The 26278-nt window shown below is 37.8% G+C and overlaps 1 protein-coding gene across 1 annotated transcript in view; it reads right to left on the reverse strand.

Annotated features, from left to right (window-relative positions):
- Positions 1 to 26278, reverse strand: part of ap3b1a (adaptor related protein complex 3 subunit beta 1a) — an 86811-nt gene that overhangs the window by 37216 nt on the left and 23317 nt on the right. The window contains exons 7-19 of the mRNA XM_051681115.1: positions 25347 to 25529; positions 21478 to 21627; positions 16348 to 16445; positions 16180 to 16234; positions 14352 to 14423; positions 14145 to 14207; positions 13758 to 13890; positions 12297 to 12406; positions 11795 to 11971; positions 11464 to 11650; positions 6559 to 6689; positions 6273 to 6414; positions 3014 to 3170 (exon numbers count right to left, since the gene is read on the reverse strand). Coding sequence (XP_051537075.1) covers positions 3014 to 3170; positions 6273 to 6414; positions 6559 to 6689; positions 11464 to 11650; positions 11795 to 11971; positions 12297 to 12406; positions 13758 to 13890; positions 14145 to 14207; positions 14352 to 14423; positions 16180 to 16234; positions 16348 to 16445; positions 21478 to 21627; positions 25347 to 25529 — 1658 coding nt within the window. The remainder of the gene's footprint in view (positions 1 to 3013; positions 3171 to 6272; positions 6415 to 6558; positions 6690 to 11463; positions 11651 to 11794; positions 11972 to 12296; positions 12407 to 13757; positions 13891 to 14144; positions 14208 to 14351; positions 14424 to 16179; positions 16235 to 16347; positions 16446 to 21477; positions 21628 to 25346; positions 25530 to 26278) is intronic.

A 26278-nucleotide genomic window follows, 5' to 3' on the forward strand; every position in this document is an offset into this window, starting at 1 on the left:
ATACACACACACACACACACACCCACACTGAACAAAAATATAAACGCAACATGTAAAGTGTTGGTCCCATGTTTTATGAGCTGAAATAAAAGATCCCAGACATTTTCCATATGCATTGATTAGATTAGGGCCTAATTAATTTATTTCAACTGACTGATTTCCTTAAATGAACTGTAACTCAGTAAAATCTTTGAAATTGTTGCATGTTGCATTTATATTTTTGTTCAGTATATATATATATATATATATATATATATATATCACACACACACACACACACACACACACACACACACAGTACTGTGCAAAAGTTTTAGGCACATAAGATGTTTCACAAAAACATTTGTCTTAAGATGGTTATCTATATCTTCAGCTTTAGTATGTCAATAGGAAAAATACATTTTAGACTCCCAAACATTACTTTTGCAAATAGAAAAGATTAGAATAGAAGAACAGGGCACTCTGCAAGAGATGGCACTGCCCCCACAAGCCCCCCACTGAACATCGAGTCAGTCTGAGATTACATAAAGAGTCAGAAGCAATTGAGACAGCCTGAATAGATAGAAGAACTGTGGTGAATTCTCCAAGAAGCTCGGAACATCCTATCTGCCAACAACCAAGAAAACTGTGTCCAGATGTACCTAAGAGAATTGGTGCTGTTTTAAAGGCAAAGTCGGTCACACCAAATATTGATTTAGCTTTTTTATGTTTACTGGACATTGTATGATGTTAACTGATAAATGAAAACTATTTATGGCATTATTTTTGATGACATCCTCACTATGCAACCTTTTTCACAAGTGATACAGTACTGTATGTATGTGTATATATATATATATATATATATATATATATATATATATATATACACACACACACACACACACACACACACACACACACACACTGTACTTAATTTAAATTTAGTTTATATATATATATATATATATATATATATATAAACTAAATTTAAATGTTAAGTGCATAGTACTCATACATAAAAGTTGTAAAAATGGGTTTAAGGCAATTGGTTTCCCCAAATGATTTGAGTTAACTTCATCGGGTTTTACTGTGATTTACACACACACACACACACACACACACACACCTGGCTGGCTGGTCTTTGCTGGTTTAAGCTGGTCTCCCAGTCTACCTAGCTAAAAAGTGCCTAAAACCCCTCTAAACCAGCTTGACCAGGTCTTAGTAACCAATTAAGACCAGCCAACCAGCTCTGACAGCCCAAGATAACTGTTCCCTCGAAAGGGACATCATTTACAAAATCTGATGGGGGGGGGGGGAGAAAGAGAGTGGGGGGGAAGGGAGAGAGAGGGGGGTGGAGGGAGAGAGAGAGGGCTGGCTGAATTAGCAGAGGGAATCTGATTAATTGTGAGATGATTAAATGGATTAATTTGGAATTTGGATTTCATTTGCTGAGAACAAGGAGTGACACACACACACCACTGAAGTGTGCACAGCTCAAATGCAGCATTAAAGCAAGTTGTATGTGTGTGTTAATGAGAGCATTTCACAGTGGGTGAGAATGTGGGTGAGAGCCTTAAATTACTTACAATGACGGAGAGAACAGCAAACAAAAGAGGCAAAGTGTGAATTGTACAGGTGTGAGTGTGTCATTCGGGTAAGCTGTTTAATTACAGTCACTAATGAAGGCAGCAGGGTCAACTCCAGGAATGTAACACTACAACAATCAGCACAGCTGATGTGTGTGTGCGCTTAGAGAGAAAATGTAATGATAATGGCACAGGTTTGTACTGGTCATTCCGTTTGCCTCTGTGTTTAGCCATTATGGTGTGTGTGTTCCATTTTCAACATATCTGCATTTGTGTATTATCACTGTTCATATGCAACAATTTCACTTGAATTTCTAAACTGCTGCCAATCTGTGTGCATATGTCGGTGTGTGTGTGTGTGTGTGTGTGTGTGTGTGTGTGTGTAGATGAACAGATGGAGGGTGAGATTATTGATGCCACATTTTATAAGTCACGTTTTATGCAGCAGCATACACACTCGCACAATTACACACCCTATACACATTATTTCATTCTGTACACTTCCTGCACATCTACAAAAGCCAGATCTATAATGTGTGCATCCACTTGTACACACACTTAAATAAATACATACACTTAGCTAAAATTGCAACAGCCTAACTCAAGCACCATCTGCCTTTATCTTTGAACATATAAAAAATCCAAATTTTATGTTACTATGAAGTGCTGGACAAGTTATTTGTTTGTCATCACTGTTATAATCACATTTGAGCTTTTTAAATATGTAAAAATTCTACATTCTAGCAATTAAAATGATGCGATGAAGTTGCATATATTATAATAATCTGAGCTGTTACTGTTTAAAATCATTACAATACAATATACAAGCATTTATTTTGAGTTTACATTAATAAGTAATAAAAGCGCTAAAATGGTCTCTTTAAGAATAGTGGTAGTTCAGTTCATCTCACTGTAGTGTTTCGTTAGAATAAAACACTTTTGCTGTATGTCTTTAAAGCTCCTATCACAGTTTAAAATGCTCTATGAAAATTCCTTACATTGTTTCATTGACCCGACCAATGGCGTGAGTTGGGGGCGGGACTATCTGTTTGTTTGATCAATGGAAGACAGGGGGCGTTTTTAGAAAGCTGTTTTGAAAACAATGTTCATTTTTGCAATTTTGTTTGGTGGAGCTAGAGACAAAGAAATTACATTCTTGAGCTTTTGAGGAACATTTAAACATTAAAAATTGTGTTCTCGATTTTATTCATGAGAAGGCGTGGCCTTTACCCTTTGACAAGCGAGCGCAGCATGTTTGTCAGTGTGTTGTTGCCATGCACATGACCAGTGCTTCAAACTCTGATGCGCCTCAGTTGAAAGAGTTGATAGTACCATGAAGCAAGTACCCACCCACTTTGGGTGCATCATTTAAAAATGTGGTGAGAGCTCAACTGTGTTGAAACAGGGGGTGTTGTGACCCTTTAATGATGGAGCGCGACTGGTACCTGTCTTTACTTGTTGGTTTCTGCTGTTGTAGTTTTTTGTTTTTTAATGTTTTCTTTTTCTTGTCGGAGTCTGATTCGCTGGAGCTCTTCTCTGATTGGCTGGAACTCTTGTTGGAATCTTCGCTGTTCACCTCACTCTCAGATTCACTTCCTGATTCTGTATACACACATACACACACACACATTCACCAAATTTTTTTTAATTCTGTCATCATGTCATCATCATCCAAACGTCTCGGTTACGTATGTAACCTCGGTTCCCTGAGATGAAGGGAACGAGACATTGCGTCTCTTAAGCTGACGCTAATGGGGAGTGTCCTTCTACATGACCTAGTTGAAACCTTTCTACATTAATGCCAGGATTGGCTATGGTGTTTAAGCCCCGCCCTTTTAGGCGCAAAGCTGTCCGGTATAAAAGCAGGTGCACAAACACCATTCCTCAGAATTTTCTGACTGAGGGATAAAGAGCACATTGCTTGCAACTCAAAAAACCGTAGTCGGCCAGCTTATTTGTTACAGCTTACATTTGTAACCGAGACATTCCCTTACGATTCAGTACACTTGACATTGTGTCACTTAAGCTGACACTAATGGCAAACAGAGTCCCATCACACCGAACTACTTGACATAAACATGACGCCGCAGTCCCGTGGGACGGTGACCGACATGAGTATGCCACATGACCCTCATGGTGAGCCAGGAGGTGAACACTCAGAATATATATACTGTATGAACAATGGTCATATAGTATGAATTAACCCCTTCACGAATCCAGTCGTGAAGAAAGTTTATTTGCAATGAAAGTGCCTGTCACTTTTGGGAAATACAATGGTCTGAATACAGGCGGTTGTGTAAAATGTCAGGAAGCCTGTACTTAAAAAGTGGGGCATAAGTATATGTTTGGCCAGTGAAATAGCAAGCGCTCTAGACAGAGAGGACTTGCTATGAGAAAGATGTTACGTCTAAGTTGTAAAACCTTGCGAATGTGTTTTGAGAAGACCATCCTGCTGCAAAACATATGTCTTGTAAGGACACACCATTCGTCCATGCCCATGAAGAGGCTACGCCTCTAGCTGAGTGTACTTTAACACCAACTGGGCAATTCGCGCACTGCAACTTGTAAGCCAGGGCGATTGTTTCAACAATCCAGTGAGAAAGTCTTTGCTTGGAGACAGAAATTCCATTCGTGCGTCCTCCATAGCACACAAAGAGCTGGTCAGACAGTCTGAATTTGGCGGGTATGCTCAACGTATGTGTGTAGCGCTCGCAAAGGGCATAACAAATGCAAGGACTGTTCCTCATCCAAATTAAATGGAGGAGGGAACAAGGCATGAAGGTGAACCACATGCACTCTGAAGGGTGTGGTTAGAACCTTAGGCACATAGCCTTTCCTAGGTTTGACAGTGATTTTTGAAAGACCCCAACCAAAATCTAGAAATTAACTGTCAACTGACAGTGCTTGAATAGGGCGCACGCCAGGATTTTGTCAGTTTTTTTATGAACTTCCGGGAAGAACGGGGCAGATCTGCAGAACGTGGTCACTTGACGGCGTCCGGACTGCAAGAATCATTCAAGGCGAGATTTTTCAGGTTGCTCTGGAGGAGACCACTCGAGACCAAGCTCTTCGACCGGCCTTGAAAGGACACAAAGCATCATCACGCTCCTTGTCCTCGCCGAGATGATATTCTTCTCACCACAATTGTACAGAGTGGTTATCTGAGTTACCGCAGACTTTGTCAGTTCGAACCAGTCTGGCCATTCTCTGTTGACCTCTCTCATCAACAAGGCGTTTCCATCTGCAGAACTGCCATCACTGGATGTTTTTTGTTTTTGGCACCATACTGAGTAAATTCTAGAGACTGTTGTTTGTGAAAATCCCAGGAGATCAGCAGTTACAGAAATACTCAAACCAGCCCGTCTGGCACCAACAATCATCCATGCGATTATCTAATCAGTCAATCGTGTGGCAGCAGTGCAGTGCATAAAAGCATGCAGATACGGTCATGAGTTTAAGTTAATTTTCACATGAACCATCAGAATGGGGAAAAAATGTGATCAATGATTTGGACCATGGCATGATTTTTGATGCCAGATGGGCTGGTTTGAGTACTTCTGTAACTGCTGATCTCCTGGGAATTCACTCTGAATGGTGCCAAAAACAAAAAAAAATCCAGTGAGTGGCAGTTCTGTGGACAGAAATGTCTTGTTGATGAGAGAGGTCAACGGAGAATGGCCAGACTGGTTTGAACTGACAAAGTCTACGGTAACTCAGATAACCGCTCTTTACAATTGTGGGGAGAAGAATAGCATCTCAGAATGCTATTCTGAAATCCGGGTTGGCGCTATTTTGGTGACACAAGGGGGACCTACACAATATTAGGCAGGTGGTTTTAATATTGTGGCTGATCGGTGTATGTATGTATGTATGTGTGTATATATATACACACACACACACACATATAGACAATATCAACAATTGCTTATAAGGATACAAAACTCCTGCCGAATCAATGCAGGGAATCAGGATGCTGAAGCAACCCATTCACCAGTGAAGTATCAAGCGGCGACACGGAGTAAATGTTCGCCAGAACACCGCAGGGGAGCGGAGAGTCTTCTCATTGCCTTGAAGATCCCGCCCGCTGACTCGTGTATGTCAACAGTGAAGTACTAGAAGGCTTCTAGATGAATCGCTGTCTTGAAGGAAGAAAATTCTGAGGAATGGTGTTTGTGCACCCGCTTTTATACCAGAAAGCTTCACGCCTAAAAGGGCGGGGCTTAAACACCATAGCAAATCCTGCCGTTATTGTAAATTAGGAAGGTTTCAACTAGGTCATGTAGAAGGACACTCTCCATTAGCATCAGCTTAAGAGACTCAATGTCAAGTGTACTGAATCATAAGGGAACCCTTATGACTTTCTTCAGTGGAACACAAAAATGGATGTTAGGCAGCATCAGTCACCATTCACATTCATTGTATGGAAAAAGATGCAACAAAAGTGAATGGTGACTGAGGCTAATAGTCTGCCTAACATCTCTTTTTGTGTTCCACGGAAGTCATGCTGGTTTGGGACACCATGAGGGTGGGAAAATGTTAACAGAATTTAGATTTTTTGCCGAACTATCCATTTGGGTAAAACAGTTTATAAAGATTTGAACCAAAAAGGCCTTAATTTACTGAAACATTTGCATAAAACCAGCCACACAGATACCAAAAAAAACAAAAACAAATGTATCACAAAACTCCTTATCAATACTTTACCTTCACTGCTGCTGCTGCTACTGTCCTCACTACTGCTGCCCTCCTCCTCCTCATCCTCATCCTCCTCTTCAGAGTAGAACTTCTCTTCTGATTTGGCAGATTTGGCTTTACCAAGCGCTGGTCCACCAGCCTCCTTTACCTGCTGCAACATCCAGGAAATAAAATCCTCACTACACTGAGACTGATCTCTACTCTGAGGCCATTTTATTGCTTATAGATAGAAGTGTTATGAGGATTATCTGGGATAAAAACAGGGGAAAGACAATAATAGAAAAGGGAGGCCTACCGGTTCTACTACCTCCACATTTCTCACTGATTGGTCAGGAGCAACAGCCGGCCAATCAGAGAGCTCCAGGTACCCAGTGGCGTGTGTATTGAGAGTATGAGACAGCGTGCCAAGCTGAAAACGATCCCGATCTGAGAGAGAAACAAAAAAGAGAGGCCAAGAGAAATTCAATATGGTTTTAATCTTGGTAGGATTATTTTAAATGTCAGTCAGACAGTCTCTTCCTGTCCAAGTGGGAGGTTCTTGGCTTAAAAAGCTGCAATGTGGACCAGACTATAAGCCTTTAGTCAAAAATCTGGCTCTGTGAGTTTATCGGTCCAACTATGGATAATAATGTACTTTGTTCTTTAATAGACCTGCTGGGTAATTGCCATTAAACTGGCAAAAATACCATGGCATTCAAGTGTGCCCTTCTCAAATTACACTGGGTACATCCCATAACAACCTATATGAACGTATAATCACTCTGACTCAGAGATATATAAACATAATAAGAAAATAACTCCGCACATGGTGGCTCTTAACTACCAATATTAAAAATGACAGTGGCAGTTAAATGTTTTGCAAATGTTATAGGGTAAATTTATGCTGCATTAATGAAATAAAGACTAGCAGTTGCATGTTTGTGTGCTTGTATTAGCATAGATATGCATGTTAAAGTAACCATGGAGACAAATGTAAAATCATTAGATCAGAACATAAGCAGTCCCACCCAAAGATACTTGAGTTTTGCTGTTTCAAATTCATTTTTAATTTGTTTTTATTCTAATAATATTTTCACATTTATTTAAAATTTCAGTTTAATTTTGGGTCGATTCAGCAATGGATTGTTTCAACTGGGTTTTTATTGCATGATTATGTTTGTTTTGTATGTTTTTATATTTTTTTTATTTTCAGTTTTAGTAATTGTTAACAACATTTTCACAATTACAGGGTGCCCAAAAAAATTAATAAACCGGGGCCACTATGTTTGATTGCTCATATCTTAAAAAGGCGTTTGCACGATTTTTGTCATACTTCTACGACTTGTAGAAGTGACACTTCTTGTCATTGTGAGCAACAACTTGCTACAAATAAATAAGTAAATCGTTTTGCTACGTTTTCAATGGCAGCAAACTTAGGTGCTTCTCTTTCACCATGTGGCCACATTTTTTTTGGGCCAAACAATTTACTTATTTATCTGTCAACAATGTCACAGTGGTGTCATTTTGTTGTTTACAAAAAGTCATAGAAGTACGACAAAAATCATAAAAACGCCTTTACGCATTTTTAAGATATGAGAAATCAAACATAGTTGCCCCATTTTTTTGGGTTGGGGGGCACCCTGTATTTTCATAAAAAAAAAAAAAAAAAAAAAGCAAAATCTCAGAACTTATTTTGGACTGCTCAAACAAAACGAGCAATTTTTTTGCATGCTTGTGTGCTTATGTCAGCATTGAAATTTATATTAATTTATAAAATCCATGGGGACAATTCTGAAATTATTGCATTAGAATACAAGCAGTCCCATACAAAGCTACTACAATTTTAGTGTTTCAAATTAATTTTGAATTTGTTTTATTCTAATACTATTTTCAAATGTACTTTAAATTTCAGTTTCATTTTGGTTCAATTCAGCAATGGATTGATTCATTTGGGGTTTGATTACATTTTTTAAAAATGTTTTTATATTTTCAGTTTTAATGAATGTTAACAGAACATTTTCACATTTATTTTCATATAATATTAGCAAAATCTGAGTCATGTTGGAATGCTTAAACAAAACAAGCAATGTTATGAAAGTGCCACAGTTTTAACAATTTTCGATGTAATCAACCTACATATGGCTTACTAATATTTGTCCCTGCATATTTTTAACATTGAAAATGTTTATTTTATTTTTTACAAAAACAAAAACAGAAGAAAAAAAGAAAATCTCCAAAATTATGTTGGACTGCTCAAACAAAACAAGCAATGTTATGAAAGTGCCACAGTGTTTAAAATTTCCAACTGAATAAACACTTTTAACACTGAAAATTTGTATTTTATTTTTTATATAAAAATCTCCAAAGGTATGTTGGACTGCTAAAACAAACGAGCAATGTTTTGAGAGTGCCACAGTGTTTAAAATTCTCTATGGAACAAACTTACTATTGGCTTACTTTTAGTTGTCTCTGCATTTAACATTGAAAAAACTGTATTTACTTTTTACGAAAATGTTTTTATCTTTTAGTTTAGTATCCAATAATTACCCGACTCTGATCACAGAGCAAAAGACAGGACAGAGTAATAGACCGAGAGACAGACTGAAAAAGAGAGTGGAATGACTGATTTGAGAAAAGCCCATTGTATTATCAGTAGATTATCAACATGGTACAGACTATTGATGAGTTCTTTAGGTGAAAACTTCTTAAAGCCGAATTAAAGTGAGTGTCGGTTCACCTTCATCACAGAGATCAGGTTATATGTCTCACATGTGACAAAAAAAAACAAACTAAAAGACGTGTCGCTTTGAGTTTCATCACGGAGATACATAATCAGCCTTTACAAACTTTATTACCTTCTATTAAGAGTGGGACATGCTTTACCAAGCACTGAAAACGATACTCGGCACAACAAAAATTACCCCCGATGACAGCCGGCATCAATCATACGGTGCACATCTTCTGCGCTTCACCGAAATCTATCCATTCATCCATCCATGCATCTACAGGAGGAAATGAGTAACACCCTTTTCCTGCTTGTGAGCATAATTACTGCATTTAATTGCAGGTGAAGTACGTGTACTTAGAGGAGTAGTAAACGAACGAATGGGTGTGTGCGGTCAGACGGGGCTGCTGGATTTGACTCACATCAGATTGCAGATATCAAATTAGCTTAAATCCAACAATTCAATTCTGTACAGGAAGGCGTAGCCTCAAGATTCACGCTGTTAATCTGTTGAAAAACTAGAGCTTCAGGGTGGGAAAATAAGTATGGCTTTTTGCAATTCTATGCACTCGGTTGCAGCGTTTCTCCACGCTGTATTGATATTTATAGGTTATTGTCGCTGTCATGGCTTGCAGGGCAGAATTCCCATGACGGTGTTGGGTTTTTCAGTTTATACTGCAAGTTCTGATGCCCCGCTGGAATGGAATGATGTGATGAAATAGAGAAACGAGGGAGAAGAGTGAAAGAAATCAATGTCAGCAGAACTTCTTAAAGGTGTGGCTGTGCAATTTGGAATCAGACCATTACACCATACCAATTCTATGGGATTGCCACAACTGTTTTATCATGAACCAAAGCTTTAAGCTTACGTGAGCAAAATGAGGTTAAAGGTTTGGGAGGGTAGTGGAAATGTGGTAAGCTTGAACCTTGCCTGAGTTTGGCAGTAAAAAATTAAATATAAGCAGTGTTCCCTCTTAGCTGTACGAATGCATGGCTTCACACTTCTGATGCTTCTCCTGCGCAGACGGAAAAAACATCTGCGCAGATGTTGGACTCAAGTGTGTGGGAAAACCTAGAGATTTTCCTGAGATTTTCCATGGCTTCATGGTCAATGACCATCCCGCGAGTGATTAACATTAACAGTCACTTATGTCTTACGTGAATGCAAACAGGTGCAACAAATAAGGCATGCATCAAAATAACTTATCCGTGCATAAGACTCTGCAGTGTAAACACACTAATGCAGCCTAATACGTCGATCAGCTGCAGTCTATTATGTTGTTAATGTTAATCAAACAATAATATTAAAAAGAAAGCCACTGACTGCTCTTTATTTATATGTTATTATTAGCCTACTACGTTCTTAGTTTACTTAATACTTAGGTTACTTCTTTATTATTATGAATATTTACTTGAATAATTTAAAACATGAAGCAGTGTTTAGTTAATTAAGTAACACTAAGGTAACATGCCATTGTTTTAGTTTAATATGTTTACATAGATATTAATTTTTAAATAAATTTTTACAGTGGTACTGAATTTCAAACATCAAGAATAGTGAAATTTCACTGGTATTGGTACCAACAAAAATGTTGCTGTCTAATATATATTTATATAAATAAATATGCTAATATATATATATATATATATATATATATATATATATATATATATATATATATATATATATATATATACACACACACACACACACACACATACACTGTATATACACTCACCGGCCACTTTATTAGGTACACCTGTACATCTATTTATTCATGCGATTATCTAATCAGCCAATTGTGTGGCAGCGGTGTAATGTATAAAATCATGCAGATACGGGTCAGGAGCTTCAGTTAATGTTCACATCAACCATCAGAATGGGTAAAAAATGTGATCTCAGTGATTTAGACAGTGGCATGATTGTTGGTGCCAGATGGGCTGGTTTGAGTATTTCTCTAACGGCTGATCTCCTGGGATTTTCACGAACAACAGTCTCTAGAGTGTATAGAGAATAGTGCAAAAACAAAAAACAACCAATGAGCGGCAGTTTTGTGGACGAACACGCCTTGTTGATGACAGAGGTCAGAGGAGAATGGCCAGACTGGTCTGTAAATATGTTTATAGAGATCATAAATGATTCAATTAACTCAAAACAAAAAGCAATATCAACAGTAGCTGATAAAAATATTTTAAAGCTGGGAATAACCAGTCAAATAATTAACTAATGAAAATAACTAATATATATATGAAAATCACAATAATTTGAAGTTTGTACCTTTGAGCGCCACACATAACCTCAAGTTAATCCAGGTGGACTATTCCTAAAATAAGTCACTTCAAAAAGTGTCCAGTAAATAACTGATACTTTCTAATCTGATCTGAACGTCAATACTTCAAAGGGACTTAAATTTTGATCAGTGTTAAAATAAAATATCAGAAGGTCTCTAATGATATCTGATTGAGTATGTGTGATCAGTATGGATGTGTTTTTACCTTTGAAGGCAGACTGCAGGACAGGAGCCGGTTTGGGGGCCATCAGGATACGTCTAGCGTATTTACTCAGAGCTCCGCTCTTCTCATTTGGAACGATGAGTTGACGTATGAACCGCGTTCTGTCTCGGATGTCATAGTTCTGATCGTACTTGGCCAAGTTCAGAATATACTGAGTCAGCAATTTAGTCTGTGTTAGAGTGGATGAGAATGATACAAATTAGTAATGTAAAATGATACAGAAAGAACATACAGTAGTGCAACCATATGAACCAGACAAATTAAACTTACAAAAAAAAAAAAAAAAAAAAAAAAAAAAGCATGTCCATTTTACCTGTTTGGAATTAGTCAGGTAGAGTTTGGCCGCCAAGTTGACGGTCTGGAGTTTGACAATGTCCTCCTCACTGGTAAATGTTTTGGCCATCTTTCGCAGAACGTCAGGGGCGATTTTAGGTACATGTTCACAGTACTCACCCATCAGCCACAGGATGCTGGCTCTTGCCATTGGGACCTGCAAAGGAAATGCATCACAAATACATGGAACTCAAAACATATATTAAGTTATATAACTATTATATACAGTACTTTACATCATGCCTACAACACCAAGTATCCAATTTTACTGTATACACACAACAAAATCGTACCATAATTAAAATCCAGTACGGTACTTAATGACGTAATATTATGAAGTCAGACCACATACACAAACGTGTAAATTTGTACGAGTGAAAACCATTTTTCAAGACATTTAAGTACAGCAAACAAGTATACACACAATAACAACATAACATTACTGCAATGCACTACTGTGTAGTTTTGCACAATTCTCTCACAGTGATGTTGTCGAAGAGTTTGGCCATGTGTTTTATGATGTCACTGTGCTGTGATGGTTGCGTCTGCAGGAGTTTCTTGATCACCACAATGCTCTCTGCAACAACCGTCTCTATGGAGACAGAAAACATACAAATACACTGATTTTCAATGCACTTTGTTTTTACGGTAGTAATAATAACTGTAGCAAAAATAACATTATGATGGAATTCACACTTCATTTCAAATTTAAAAGGGTCACCTGCCTTATAAATCTTTACAAAACTAAATCCTATGTTTTAAAATTCAAAAAATGTTTTTGAGGAGTTTTACAGGTCATCCAAACTGTGACATGCTTTGCCAGAAAGAATATCCACATTTGCAACCGTGACGCTGATAATGGCTCTGTCTGGAAAATAACATGTCATTTTTGTTCGTTTGTTCACTGTAAGATGTGATGAACGATGTGGTGTGGGGCCATCTTCAGGCAATCAGACGCACTGCTACTAATAACTCAACAACAAAACAAAAGTTTGTGTAAAGCTTTAGATCACTCAATAATGAAAATTCTGGGTAACACTTTACATCCTTTATACAGTTGGTTCTCAGTACACTGTGTGAATGTGCAGCTTAGAGGTATAAAATAAATATGGAATGCATATTTCGACAAAGGCATTTAAAAGTGCCGAAAAGCAAACCGAGCTTCAACACAGTACAAAAGCAGAGACAGTCGTCATTCTAGATGTCTATATATGGATCAATAATAGCAACAAACGGGCTGCGTTATAAATAATTTGTTGGTATACTGCTCAATTTATAAAGACTAAACATCTAGAATAACTACAGTACTGTCTCCACTTTTGTATAACAGCACTGTGCATTTCAGCTCATTTAAATGGCTTTGCTGATATACACTTTCTTTATTTATTTTACACCTATAAGTTGCACATTCACACAGTGCACTGAGAACTTATAACAGGTGTAATTTGGAAAATTCGAGCTATTAATATCTTTTGTTTTTTAGGGAAAAATGTAACAAAACAAAATATAAAGGGGCTATAAGGCATATATAAGAAATCAGCCTACGAAGGCCTTACAAATGCCAAACAAGTCCATAACTAGTCACTTACAAGTGCAATAATTAGTCATTAATTACAGTCTAACTTCTGATCCTTAAAATAAAGTGTTACCAAATTCTGTCTCATCTTCATGTTATTCCATGAACCTGTATGACGTCTTTCTTCCATGGAAAACAAAAGGAGATGTTAGGCAGAATGTTAGTCTCTGTCACCAAACAAAAAAACCAAAAACAAATTGCAATAAAAGTGAATGGCGACTTAGGCTAACATTCTGCCTAACATTAGTTCCATGGTAGAAAAAAGGTCTTAGACAGGTTTGGAACAACATGAGGGTGAGTAAATGATGACTGATGAATTTTGGGGAAAACTATCCCTTTAAAATAATGGTTAAATGCAGAGTGTTACCATCTCTGTTGGACAGCAGGAGTACGAGTCCATTGAGGCAGGTGTCTGTAACCTCTGTGATATTTGTAGCACATCTGCCAATAGCCTGGATGGTGGCTGCCGCAAAAGCCTTGTCCTGACTTTTTACATATGTCTGAAACCAGCACACACAGTTTCTTACCACTGCTACCATTTGGCTGTGTTTTAAAACCTAGCCAGCTACCAAGATGGCATTTTGGGCAACATAGGCAACGTAGACAGTGTATCTATGATGCCCAAATTTGCTGTCTAAATAAGCTCACTTGGTTTTGAAACACAGCTCTTCTTTTGTTAAAAGTAAAGCTTCATTTTCAAGAACAAAACAGAAGAGTGAGGCAAAGAAAATCTCTTGAATGTGTGAAACTTTACCTGGAATTCTCTCAGTATGATGGAGATGTTTGCTTCATTAGCCAAGTTAGTCAAAATCTCCAACTGCCGAATTTAAACAGACAAAGAAAACATCAGCTAACCACCAAAACATAAATAAACAGACTGGCACGAAACGGTTTAATGGCTACTGTACATTAACATTGCTGAACAAACACACAGATATGTAAATGAAGATATTTTATTTACCTTGAGTGTTTTGATGTGAGTGGCGTCTGTCGACCTCACATAGAAACTCTTCATGAAGGGTTCAAACATTCCCTAAATACACAAACAAAACAGATTTTACCTCAGACTTTACCTTAGATTTTACCTCAATGGTTACCTTAGTATCTACCTAACGTTTACCTCAACTTTTACCTCAGATTTTACCACAGATTTTACATCAACTTATACCTCAGTGTTTACCTAAACCTTTACTAAGTATAATTTTCCCTCATTCAATGTTTACATACATTTTTTACCTTATATTTAACCTCACTTTTACCTCAGAGTTTACCTAGGATTTTACCTAAACTTTTCTCCGATTTTTATTGAATATTTACATCAACGTATACCTCAGATTTTACCTGTTTTTACCTCAACTTTTATCTTGTGTTTACCTTAGATCTGACTGTAAATTTTATCGACCTTTAATCTCAACTTTTAACTTTTGATGTTTACCTAAACTTTTACCTTAGTGTTTACCTCAGATGTTTTCTAAACCTTTATCTCAGATTTCACTGAATGTCTACATTAACTTATACCTCAAATTTTACTTTAGTTTTTACCTCAACCTATATTGTGTTTACCTCAGATTTGACCACGACTTTTACCTGAATGTTAACCTAAACTTTTCCTTCTGTGTTTACCTTAGTATCATTTTACCTCTCTTTCTTTCTTTCCTTTTTAACGCCATGCCAGCTTCTATGGCTATATTCATGGCGAGAGCCTGTTTAGTTATTCAAGAGTAAAACTAAAAAAGGTGTTTAAGATTTTCAAAAGTGTCAACAGAATAATACAGGTCCCTCAAGTGTGTAGAAGCGTTACAGTGCAGTAAGACGTTTAATGGATAGTGAGTTCTGACAGGATGGGCACTTTGGTGAATTTTCTCCAGATAGTAAAAATTGGTGTGTGAGCCTTGCGTGTCCTATCCAGAATCAAGTGTAAGTGACTTGATCCCAATAATTATTAAAAGGGAATACGTGTCTTGTCCCAACAACAGGATTTATTTCCCGTAATATGTTGTTTAAACACTGATCCCATTCCGACTGCCATTTGTTTTTAGTGTATACGTTTAATGTTGGTTTTAGATCTGGGAACGGAATGGAGCATTTTACTGGTCCTGAGGATAATGCTTCTTTGGCAGCTCTATCTGCTTGTTCATTGTATCATTTTACCTCTTAATATTTACCTCAGCTTTTATTGAATGTTTACATCAATTTATACCTCAGAGTTAACCTGAACTTTTATCTTGTGTTTACCTCAGATTTGACCTCAACTTATACCTTATACAGTGTTTATCTAAACATTTACTTCAGTGTTTATCTTAGTGTCATTTTACCTCTTTCAATGTTTACGTAAATTTGCCTTATATTTTTATCTCAACTTTTTCCTCAGTATTTACCTCTGTTTTTACCTAAACTTTTATCTCAGATTTGCACTGAATGTTTACATCAAATTATTCCTTAGATTTTACCTCAGTGTTTACCTCAACTTTTATCTGGTGTTTACCTCAAATTTGTACACAACTTATACCTCAGTGCTTGCATCAACTTTTACCCCAATGTTAACCTCAGCTCTTACCTTTGTATTTAGCTCACTGTTTACCTTAGTGTTTCTCAAATCTTACCTCAGATTTTATCTCAATGTTCACCTCAGAATTTACTGTGATAACCTAATTTCTTACCTCAAGATTTTACCTCGAATTTTACTATAACTGATTTAATTTTCCACACACTGTTTTACAACAATTATTTAAAATATCCTCATATTTTAAATATTGATTTCATGCCAGACAAGTGTTGTGTGACTGTACCTTCCTCTGGATGGACATGGTGGCGATGTTCTGCAACACAACATACTGAACTTCCCTGAAACAACAGAGACAGAGAGAGAGAGTGGGCCCAAAAGAGGATTTATGGTTTGATTACCTCCAAAATATCTCCAGTAGAGACTTAAGTTTCTTTCAATGAGTATGTGTTACCTATGGCTCCTCAGAAGCCTCACTAGGGACTTTGTGACGATGCTGACTTCATGTTTAGGGGCCAAATGCCAGTAGAGCTGAGCTACTGCCATCACAACCTGACATGAAAGATTGTTAATGTTTGTTAATGCATTGGCAATGTACGTCACTAACAAAGAAGTACCAAAAAGTACCATGGTACTATAATGTTTTTTTTTTTCTCTCTTTGAAGTACCTAAGAGCACCACGTACATTTCATTTCATGACTATGGTAATCATTCAGAACCATGAAACTACCATGGTACGGTACTTTTTCAAGGGAGCTTTTTACCATTATAATAAACCTTTTTGAATATGTGGGAAGAGAGCCTTACAAAAACTCGCCATTTGAAAGAGAGACAGATTAATGGAAGATGGGGAGGAGAGTCAGAGAGACATAAAGAAAGAGAGAGAGACAGAAAAAGAGATAGATGGTGATAGATTAGGAAGCCTTCAATGTATGTAATGATTTTGTCTTCCCCAAATTACTTTGACCCCAATATACGAACAGGACAGCAGACTACAACACATCAACTGCTAAACCAGCAGAGAGAGAGAAAGAAAAAGAGAGATAGCTGATGAAGACAGTGCACACAGAGTGTAGAACAAAGCAGGACATGTTTTAATCAAAACGTATCTCACACACACACACACACTACAAACACCACATATACACAGTCATACACAAACAAACACACACAGACCTTGAGCATGAGAGATGGAGTGTTTGAGTCATTTTGTGTGTGTGACGGTGTATCAGAAAGAATGTAGCTTTCTGAACACTTTTCTGTGTGTGTGTGTGTGTGTGTGTAGCAACATGATGGAGCTGTGTCTAGTACAGCCTTGGTCCCACTTACATTTTGATGTCTAAACACACACACACACACACACTCACAACTCACCACAAAACACACACTCAGGTACCACCTGAAGGCCTTCACAATTCCTTAGAGACAAACAGGAAGTCATTTTAGAAAGAATGAGAAAGAGAAAAACCACAGTTGCATAAATATGAGAGGCGTTCACACAGAATACACTTTGCATTTCGTCTGTGCTAGTTTTAATTGTTGCTGTTGCATCACATCAAACTGTTTTGTTCCTCATCTCTGGTAATGACCATTTTTAAGGTGTAAGGTGTAGAGCTAAAAGCATGCCAACCACTTTTACACATAACAGCACATAAATGGCTGGGTTTCCATCCACGTTTTTTTATGCTAATTTTACGTTACTGTATAAGAAATGCTGGATGGAAACAGCAAGATATGCGAATACATTTTCTACTATGTGCATAAAAAAAACGTATGCGATCACGAGGTGGATACATTTTTTTATTCGATAAGACATGCACACAAACTACAATGGAAACACGTTTACAGAATAATTCATCAATGCATATCAACAAAGTTTTAAACCTGACATTGACACAATGTGTAACTTTAAGGTGCAAGACAAGACTGTTTATTTATGTTTCATTTATTCTGGCATTTTACAAAATTATTTTGGCTTATATATTATAAAGTATATAAAGTTTTTTGGCTTATATTAAGTTTTTGTACTTATGTAATTGGTCATGCATACTCTCAATTTCCACTATGTTGGAAAGATGTGTTGTTTGGTTTTCATAATATATAAAGAATCTGGGAAAACAGTTCAATTTTATTAATCTTTTATTACTTTTGGCCAAGTTTAATTTACATTAGTGTAAATTCTACAATCAATATCCAAATTGTATGATGTTTCTTTACAAATTTAAGCAGTATTCTGAAATGTTTTGTGTGTCTGAAAACAAAAAAGCTATGAAAACCCTTTGTTGTGCTTATTGCAAGATTATCAGTTATTTATAATTCGTCACAATTTGCTGTTTTAAATAAATATATATGTATGTACACTGGTGGCCAAAAGTTTGAAATAATGTACAGATTTTGCTCTTATGGAAAGAAATTGGTACTTTTATTCACCAAAGTGAAATTCAACTGATGACAATGTATAGACCTCGTGGTCGCTATAATGTGGTTCGTTCTCGGTGGGGCGCGTGGTGAGTTGAGCGTGGATGCCGCGGTGGATGGCGTGAAGCCTCCAAATGCACTATGTCTGCGTGGCAACGCGCTCAACAAGCCACATGATAAGATGCACGGGTTGACGTTCTCAGACGCGGAGGCAACTGAGATTTGTCCTCCGCCACACGAATTGAGGCGAATCACTACGCGACCACGAGGACTTAAAAGCGCATTGGGAATTGGGCATTCCAAATTGGTTGAAAAAGGGGGAAAAAATCCCCCCCCAAAAGAAAATCCTCCACAGGCAGCAATGACAGCTTTGCAGATCCTTGGCATTCTAGCTGTCAGTTTGTCCAGATACTCAGGTGACATTTCACCCCACACTTCCTGTAGCACTTGCCATAGATGTGACTGTCTTGTCGGGCACTTCTCACGCACCTTACAGTCTAACTGATCCCACAAAAGCTCATTGGGGTTAAGATCCATAACACTCTTTTCCAATTATCTGTTGTCCAATGTCTGTGTTTCTTTGCACACTCTAACCTTTTCTTTTTGTTTTTCTGTTTCAAAAGTGGCTTTTTCTTTGCAATTCTTCCCATAAGGCCTGCACCCCTGAGTCTTCTCTTTACTGTTGTACATGAAACTGGTGTTGAGCGGGTAGAATTCAATGAAGCTGTCAGCTGAGGACATGTGAGGCGTCTATTTCTCAAACTAGAGACTTTGATGTACTTATCCTCGTTTAGTTGTACATCTGGCCTTCCACATCTCTTTCTGTCCTTGTTAGAGCCAGTTGTCCTTTGTCTTTGAAGACTGTAGTGTACACCTTTGTATGAAATCTTCAGTTTTTTTAGCCATTTCAAGCATTGTATAGCCTTCATTCCTCAAAACAATGATTGACTGATGAGTTTCTAGAGAAAGCTGTTTCTTTTTTGCCATTTTTGACCTAATATTGACCTTAAGACATGCCAGTCTATTGCATACTGTGGTAACTCAAAAACAAACACAAAGACAATGTTAAGCTTCATTTAATGAACCAAATAGCTTTCAACTGTGTTTGATATAATGGCAAGTGATTTTCTAGTACTAAATGAGCAATTTAGCATGATTACTCAAGGATAAGGTGCTGGAGTGATGGCTGCTGTCTAGATTTGATCAAAAATGACTTTTTTCAAATAGTGATGGTGCTGTTTTTTCACATCAGTAATCTCCTGACTATACTTTGTGATCAGTTGAATGCCACTTTGGTGAATTAAAGTACCAATTTTCTTCTGGCCGCCAGTGTATATATATATATAATTTCTATAGTGAATGACTCTTGTACACCGGCTACCGTGAAATAGGGAGAATTACCCCCACTTGGACGGCTATATTTCCACTGAGAAAGCTGATTTTCAGAAAGCTGACAGCATCTATGCTTGGGAGTGCAACAGGTGATGGCACACGCTCTCTGTCTCTCTGTCTCTCTCTCTCTGTCTCTCTCTCTCTCCCACCCACCCACCCACCCACCCACCCACCCACCCACCCACCCACACACACACACACACACACACACCCACCCACACACACACACACACACACACACACACACACACACACACACACACACCCACCCACCCATCCATCCATACACATCCATCCATCCATCCATCCTTGTTTATCCAATAACTTGGTAGAAACAGCACAAGCCGTGATACTATTTCTGAAGTGACATTTTTGAATTACTAACGAAGGCTTGGACGCATCATTTGGTTTGAACGAGCAACGGGAGATTCTGATCCATCGCATAAGAAAGTAGTTCCATGCACAAATGCGTTTTTATGACCGTACTCAGTTTTTCCTAATTTTTTTTAATTTACTTGTTCATTGAACTGTTGTATATAAGCAATATCACACTCGCAATCGTGCGATATGGCCCTAAATCAGCACTACTGTGATTACCTGCGGCCGAATCACAGCAGTGCTGTTGTAGGGCCATATTGCACTCTTGCTCGTGTGATATTGCTTGAATAAATAAATTATATATATATATATATTCCTATTTCTATTATTGTTTATTTTCTTCTGCATTTTAATTTTTTATGTATTTTATTTATTTATTTTACTCCCTGGCTGTTGGTGTTGTAATATTGTCTATTTTGTCGTTCCTCTATATCGTAGTTATATTGGTTCAATGTTTAATTTAAAAAAAAAAGTCATGTGACCTTGCCTCAAGTCATGTGACTGAATAATTTGCTCATAACTTAATTAATCAGTGGACCAATGTCATCTCATAGCATTTCAAATGATGCTCTAGTATGTGCCAATTCACCTGGAGGTGACAATTTTGTTCTCTTGAACACATGGGATGGAAACGATGCTTTATTCCCAAATTGTTTATGCGATATTCTGATCTTTCGCAACTAAATTAAATTTGTAGCTTGGATGGAAAGATGGCTAAAGTTAGTTTTAAAACAACTGACTAATGAGAAGAAACTGGGGGCAGGAAAATCTTGCGCGAACTGACTGTTTACAGTAACAACTGTAACGTTTGTCTGCTACAACGTTAAAAGAGGCTCTTATGTGCCCTGCAAGAGGAGTCGGAAATCTCGTAATCACGAGTTCCGGGTACATGAATGAGCAAGCAAAGTCGTATTTACAAGTGGGAAACTTGGAATTCTAGATGATACCCGAGTTGCAGAGTTGGGATGTTGGAAGGGGTGTGTCGACAGGAAAGATGATAGAAACCAATGATTTTGTAAAATATCAACTACTGTACTTTATTTCAATAATATTAATTTGTTATATACTGTATGACAGTCATCTAAAGACTCACCCTTCGTGGTTTGTTTTAAGTAAATTAATTCATAATTTGTTATATATGATGCATTAATAAATCATATATGTCGTGTATAAAAGATGGAGATTTATTCATTTATGTTTAAGCACTTGCACAAAACAAAAATAACTTTTGCCATCAAGTTTGCTTTTTCCGTGTTTTGTTTCCCACTTGAATGCATGACATGCCGTAGTAACGAATGCCCAACTCGCAGGTACGAGCTTCCCAGGTCCACTTGAAGGCAGCATTATTATAGCTGTGTGTGTATGCATGCATGTATGTGTGGGTGTGTGTACTCACTGCAGTGTTTCTGCTCTGCAACAATGGTTTGGTGTTTCTCAGCAAGAGTCTGTGGTCTGCATCCATGATATACAGTTTGGACTGGTCCATTTTCTTCTCCTCCTCAGAATCATAAAAAGCTTTCTCACTGTTCTCATCAAACACACCATCCTAGACACAGACATACACAAGTAATAAACAATTGAACAATCAAACGTTTAATTAAAACTAAAATGATCAAGGGGACATATGACAGGTTTTCCCCACACCTTTTGACCAATGAATTTCCATGACTTTCCCATGTTTTCTTTTCAGTCTATTGTGATTAATGCTTAATAGGAATGTCCAAGTTCAAAACCATTTAAGCTCAATTAACAGCATTTTTGACAATGTATATTACCACAAAAAAAAATGTATGATTCGTCCCTTGTATATACAGTGCATCCGGAAAGTATTCACAGCGCTTCACTTTTTCCACATTTTATGTTACAGCCTTATTCCAAAATGGATTAAATTCATTATTTTCCTCAAAATTCTACAAACAATACCCCATAATGACAACATGAAAGAAGCTTGTTTGAAATCTTTGCAAATTTATTAAAAATAAAAAACGAAAAAAATCACATGTACATAAGTATTCACAGCCTTTGCCATGATACTCAAAATTGAGCTCAGGTGCATCCTGTTTCCACTGATCATCCTTGAGATGTTTCTACAACTTGATTGGAGTCCACCAGTGGTAAATTCAGTTGATTGGACATGATTTGGAAAGGCACACACCTGTCTATATAAGGTTCCACAGTTAACAGTGCATGCCAGAGCACAAACCAAGCCATGAAGTCCAAGGAATTGTCTGTAGACCTCCGAGACAGGATTGTATCGAGGCACAGATCTGGGGAAGGGTACAGAAAACTTTGCAGCATTGAAGGTCCCAATGAGCACAGTGGCCTCCATCATCCGTAAATGGAAGAAGTTTGGAACCACCAGGACTCTTCCTAGAGCTGAGCTGAGCGAAACTGAGCGATCGGGGAGAAGGGCCTTAGTCAGGGAGGTGACCAAGAACCCGATGGTCACTCTGACAGAGCTCCAGCATTTCTCTGTGGAGAGAGGAGAACCTTCCAGAAAAACAACCATCTCTGCAGCACTCCACCAATCAGGCCTGTATGGTAGAGTGGCCAGACGGAAGCCACTCCTCAGTAAAAGGCACATGACAGCCCACCTGGAGTTTGCCAAAAGGCACCTGAAGGACTCTCAGACCATGAGAAACAAAGATTGAACTCTTTGGCCTGAATGGCAAGCATCATGTCTGGAGGAAACCAGGCACCGCTCATCACCTGGCCAATACCATCCCTACAGTAAAGCATGGTGGTGGCAGCATCATGCTGTGGGGATGTTTTTCAGCGGCAGGAACTGGGAGACTAGTCAGGATCGAGGGAAAGATGAATGCAGCAATGTACAGAGACATCCTTGATGAAAACCTGCTCCAGAGCGCTCTGGACCTCAGACTGGGGCGAAGGTTCATCAGGACAACGACCCTAAGCACACAGCCAAGATAACAAACAAAGGAGTGGCTACGGGACAACTCTGTGAATGTCCTTGAGTGGCCCAGCCAGAGCCCAGACTTGAACCGGATTGAACATCTCTGGAGAGATCTGAAAATGGCTGTGCACCGACGCTCCCCATCCAACCTGATGGAGCTTGAGAGGTCCTGCAAAGAAGAATGGGAGAAACTGCCCAAAAATAGGTGTGCCAAGCTTGTAGTATCATACTCAGAAAGACTTGAGGCTGTAATTGGTGCCAAATGTGCTTCAACAAACTATTGAGCAAAGGCTGTGAATACTTATGTACATGTGATTTTTTTTTTCATTTTTTATTTTTAATACATTTACAAAGATTTCAAACAAACTTCATTCACGTTGTCATTATGGGGTATTGTTTGTAGAATTTTGAGGAAAATAATGAATTTAATCCATTTTGGAATAAGGCTATAACATAAAATGTGGATTCATCAGATTACAGGGTTTACCAGCATTATGTCGTTATGGCAATAGATAATGTTGGTAAGTGATTTTAGCACAATTAGTGCGATTAGTTTTATCACACTAAAATCACTTTAACACAAAGAATGTGTGTTTTGTGGATATACTTTTGAAAAAGTTTGGGGTGAATTCACTAAGCAGTTGCACCACTTATTTTCACGCAAAACAGTGTTTTTCTGCATTGCAAAAGAAGCTAAATTTTGGGCCGCCTCAGTACATTTTATGATATTCGTGTTGCTTTAGCCGCATTATAAGCGCTAAATATGCTTCTCATGTGGTACGCGAATGTGCGCGGGGTGATTGAATACTGGTATCATTTGCGTGTCACGTGATCCACTGATAATCTCTTGCAAGTGATGCGCTCTTGTCCATCCTCATGTATCTCTGGAGCACGCCTGTGCACGTGCGTCAACCAGGCTTACCACGATATGCAAACTCCCATAACAGGATAGCGCAGAGCGGATCACATGCGCGATTAAACTGGGCTTCCATCGATATCATGGCGCAAAACAAACCTAATGTGAAAAATTTGAATTTTCTATTTTAAAGCGCTATGGAGCAATTCAACAAGTTCAAACGGCTACAGCACTGATGAGGGAAAGAGAAAACACCTGTACCAGCATCAGTTACAAGACTTTTTACATCTACACATCAAGATCCTTACTAACATTTATCACAGTAAACTTTAATACATTTTTTCCATTACATTCCAACTGTGGCAACTGTATTAAAAAAAGTTAACTTTTTAAATGTGTATAGGCTATTATTTTTTCATAATTAAACAGTTTATTGTTTAAGAAAGACTACATAACTAACCACTGAGGAGCCAACTATGGTAAACACAAGGGCATGTAGGGCTACAATGTAGAACAAAAGTCTGGACCTTTATAAATTATGAAGAAAGTCACATGTAATATTGTAATATGTTTCCTGTTCTACTGATGTCTGATATTAGGAAACAAATTGTCCTGGTTTGGCTTCAGATATTCCTAGAGTCACAATGATTCCTAAATAATTAAGAAAAACAAAAGCTGTTATGGAGAGAAAAAACAAACATTTTTACAACAGAAGCACAGTCCCAAATCAGTAAAGTGGTTTACTCATGAATATTATAACTAGCCCTATTGAATTAAGGTGTTCTGTTAGTTTGACTTCCCACAGCACCTTGAAGTACAAAAAAATCAGCTGTATTCAAAAGTTTCTAGATGCTCAGATGATCAAAAATGAATAATATTCATAACAAACGTGAAATGCAACAACATAGTATCTTAAATATTAATTGCAATTACGTAAAAAAAAAAAAAAACTGCATTGTGATGAACGTGTACGCAAATGCTGTTGGTGAGCTTAACTTGTATTGAACCTGGAACATTCCTAAGGATTTTGAAGAAACATTTTATAGAGAAGGCACTCACAAAAAATGCTGGGACAAAAAATTCTTGCTGAAGAAATAATTCTAGGAAAATACCTAGAAAAATATTTAAACACTGAAATTTCTATGAATCTTGCCGGCTTTAAAATACCAATTTAAAAAAAAACCTGATATTTCTAGGATTTCCGAGACGAGACTGTGGGAACACCAGTATGATGAGAAACATCATTTTGTTGGCTCTATTAACAGTCTTTTCCTTGGTCTGTTGAAACACAAACTGCAATCTCAAAGTCTGCAACCTTCATTCTTACCTGAAAACCTCAGTGCTCGCATAAAAAAACAATGAAAATCAGATCAGTAAATGTTGAGCAGCAATTTAGCATTCAATTGAAACCACTGCTTTAATAAAACCTTGATTGGTGACTAAGGAATTCGTAGATAATTTAAATTATATTTTGCCGTACAAAAGCAAATCTCACCTCTCTCCAAGGGCTGATGAACTGCGTCCTGGCATATCGTGTCAGCATGTTTATGATGACGACCTGACCCCACTCCTCCACGTCTACCAGCAGATTACACAGCTTCCGATAGTTTTTATGGATCAGGTCAATGCGGTCTGGACAAACCTCCTCAAATGCCATCACCACGCTACCCGCTACCAGCTGCAACAATAAACAATTACCGGTCTCTCAACAGCAGGGCTTGAAACTTTTCACATGGATCAAATATTAATGGCTTAAATTTCAGGTTGTTTTTAACCAAAAACTACTGTATGCCTTCAGAAGACTTAGAATATGATGCACAAGTCACACAAGTCACCTTTTATAAACTTTAAAGTGAGTCACTCTCCACTGCCACTGTATTAAAAAGACCAACCGGACTATTCATACACAATTTTTCCTTTTGTTTTTGAATGACATGATTTTTGGGTGAACTATCCCTTTAATGCTTAAATATATTCCACCCAAAATCCCCACAAATACCTTTATACTTGACTGACAAACCAACAGACCAGTGATTCCAGACATAAAGAGAGCTAAAAACTGAAAGGCCTCTCGGGAGATGCTTATAGTTCATCCCAACAGAGCCGTAGGTTTGCATTCATTGCCTAATGGCCACTATCGTACAGCTCTCGAACCACTCGGAAAATACAGTATATACTACTCACACACAACTGGAAACAAAAACAAAGAGCATCTTCACACATTCACTACTACAGAGTCTAAAGTTGTTTAAAATAGACACACATACAAACACACACACATAGAACACAAACACATCCAGACACACACACCTCCACAGCTTCTATGCAATTATCAATCACCCATTTCTCCTGCAGAAGCCCTAAAGTTGTGCTCTAGGTTTAAAATTGCAAATTAAGCTGATTAGGTGATATATGCATGGTAATTAT

This window comes from Myxocyprinus asiaticus, chromosome 40 (assembly GCF_019703515.2).
Source record: "Myxocyprinus asiaticus isolate MX2 ecotype Aquarium Trade chromosome 40, UBuf_Myxa_2, whole genome shotgun sequence".
NCBI lineage: Eukaryota > Metazoa > Chordata > Actinopteri > Cypriniformes > Catostomidae > Myxocyprinus > Myxocyprinus asiaticus.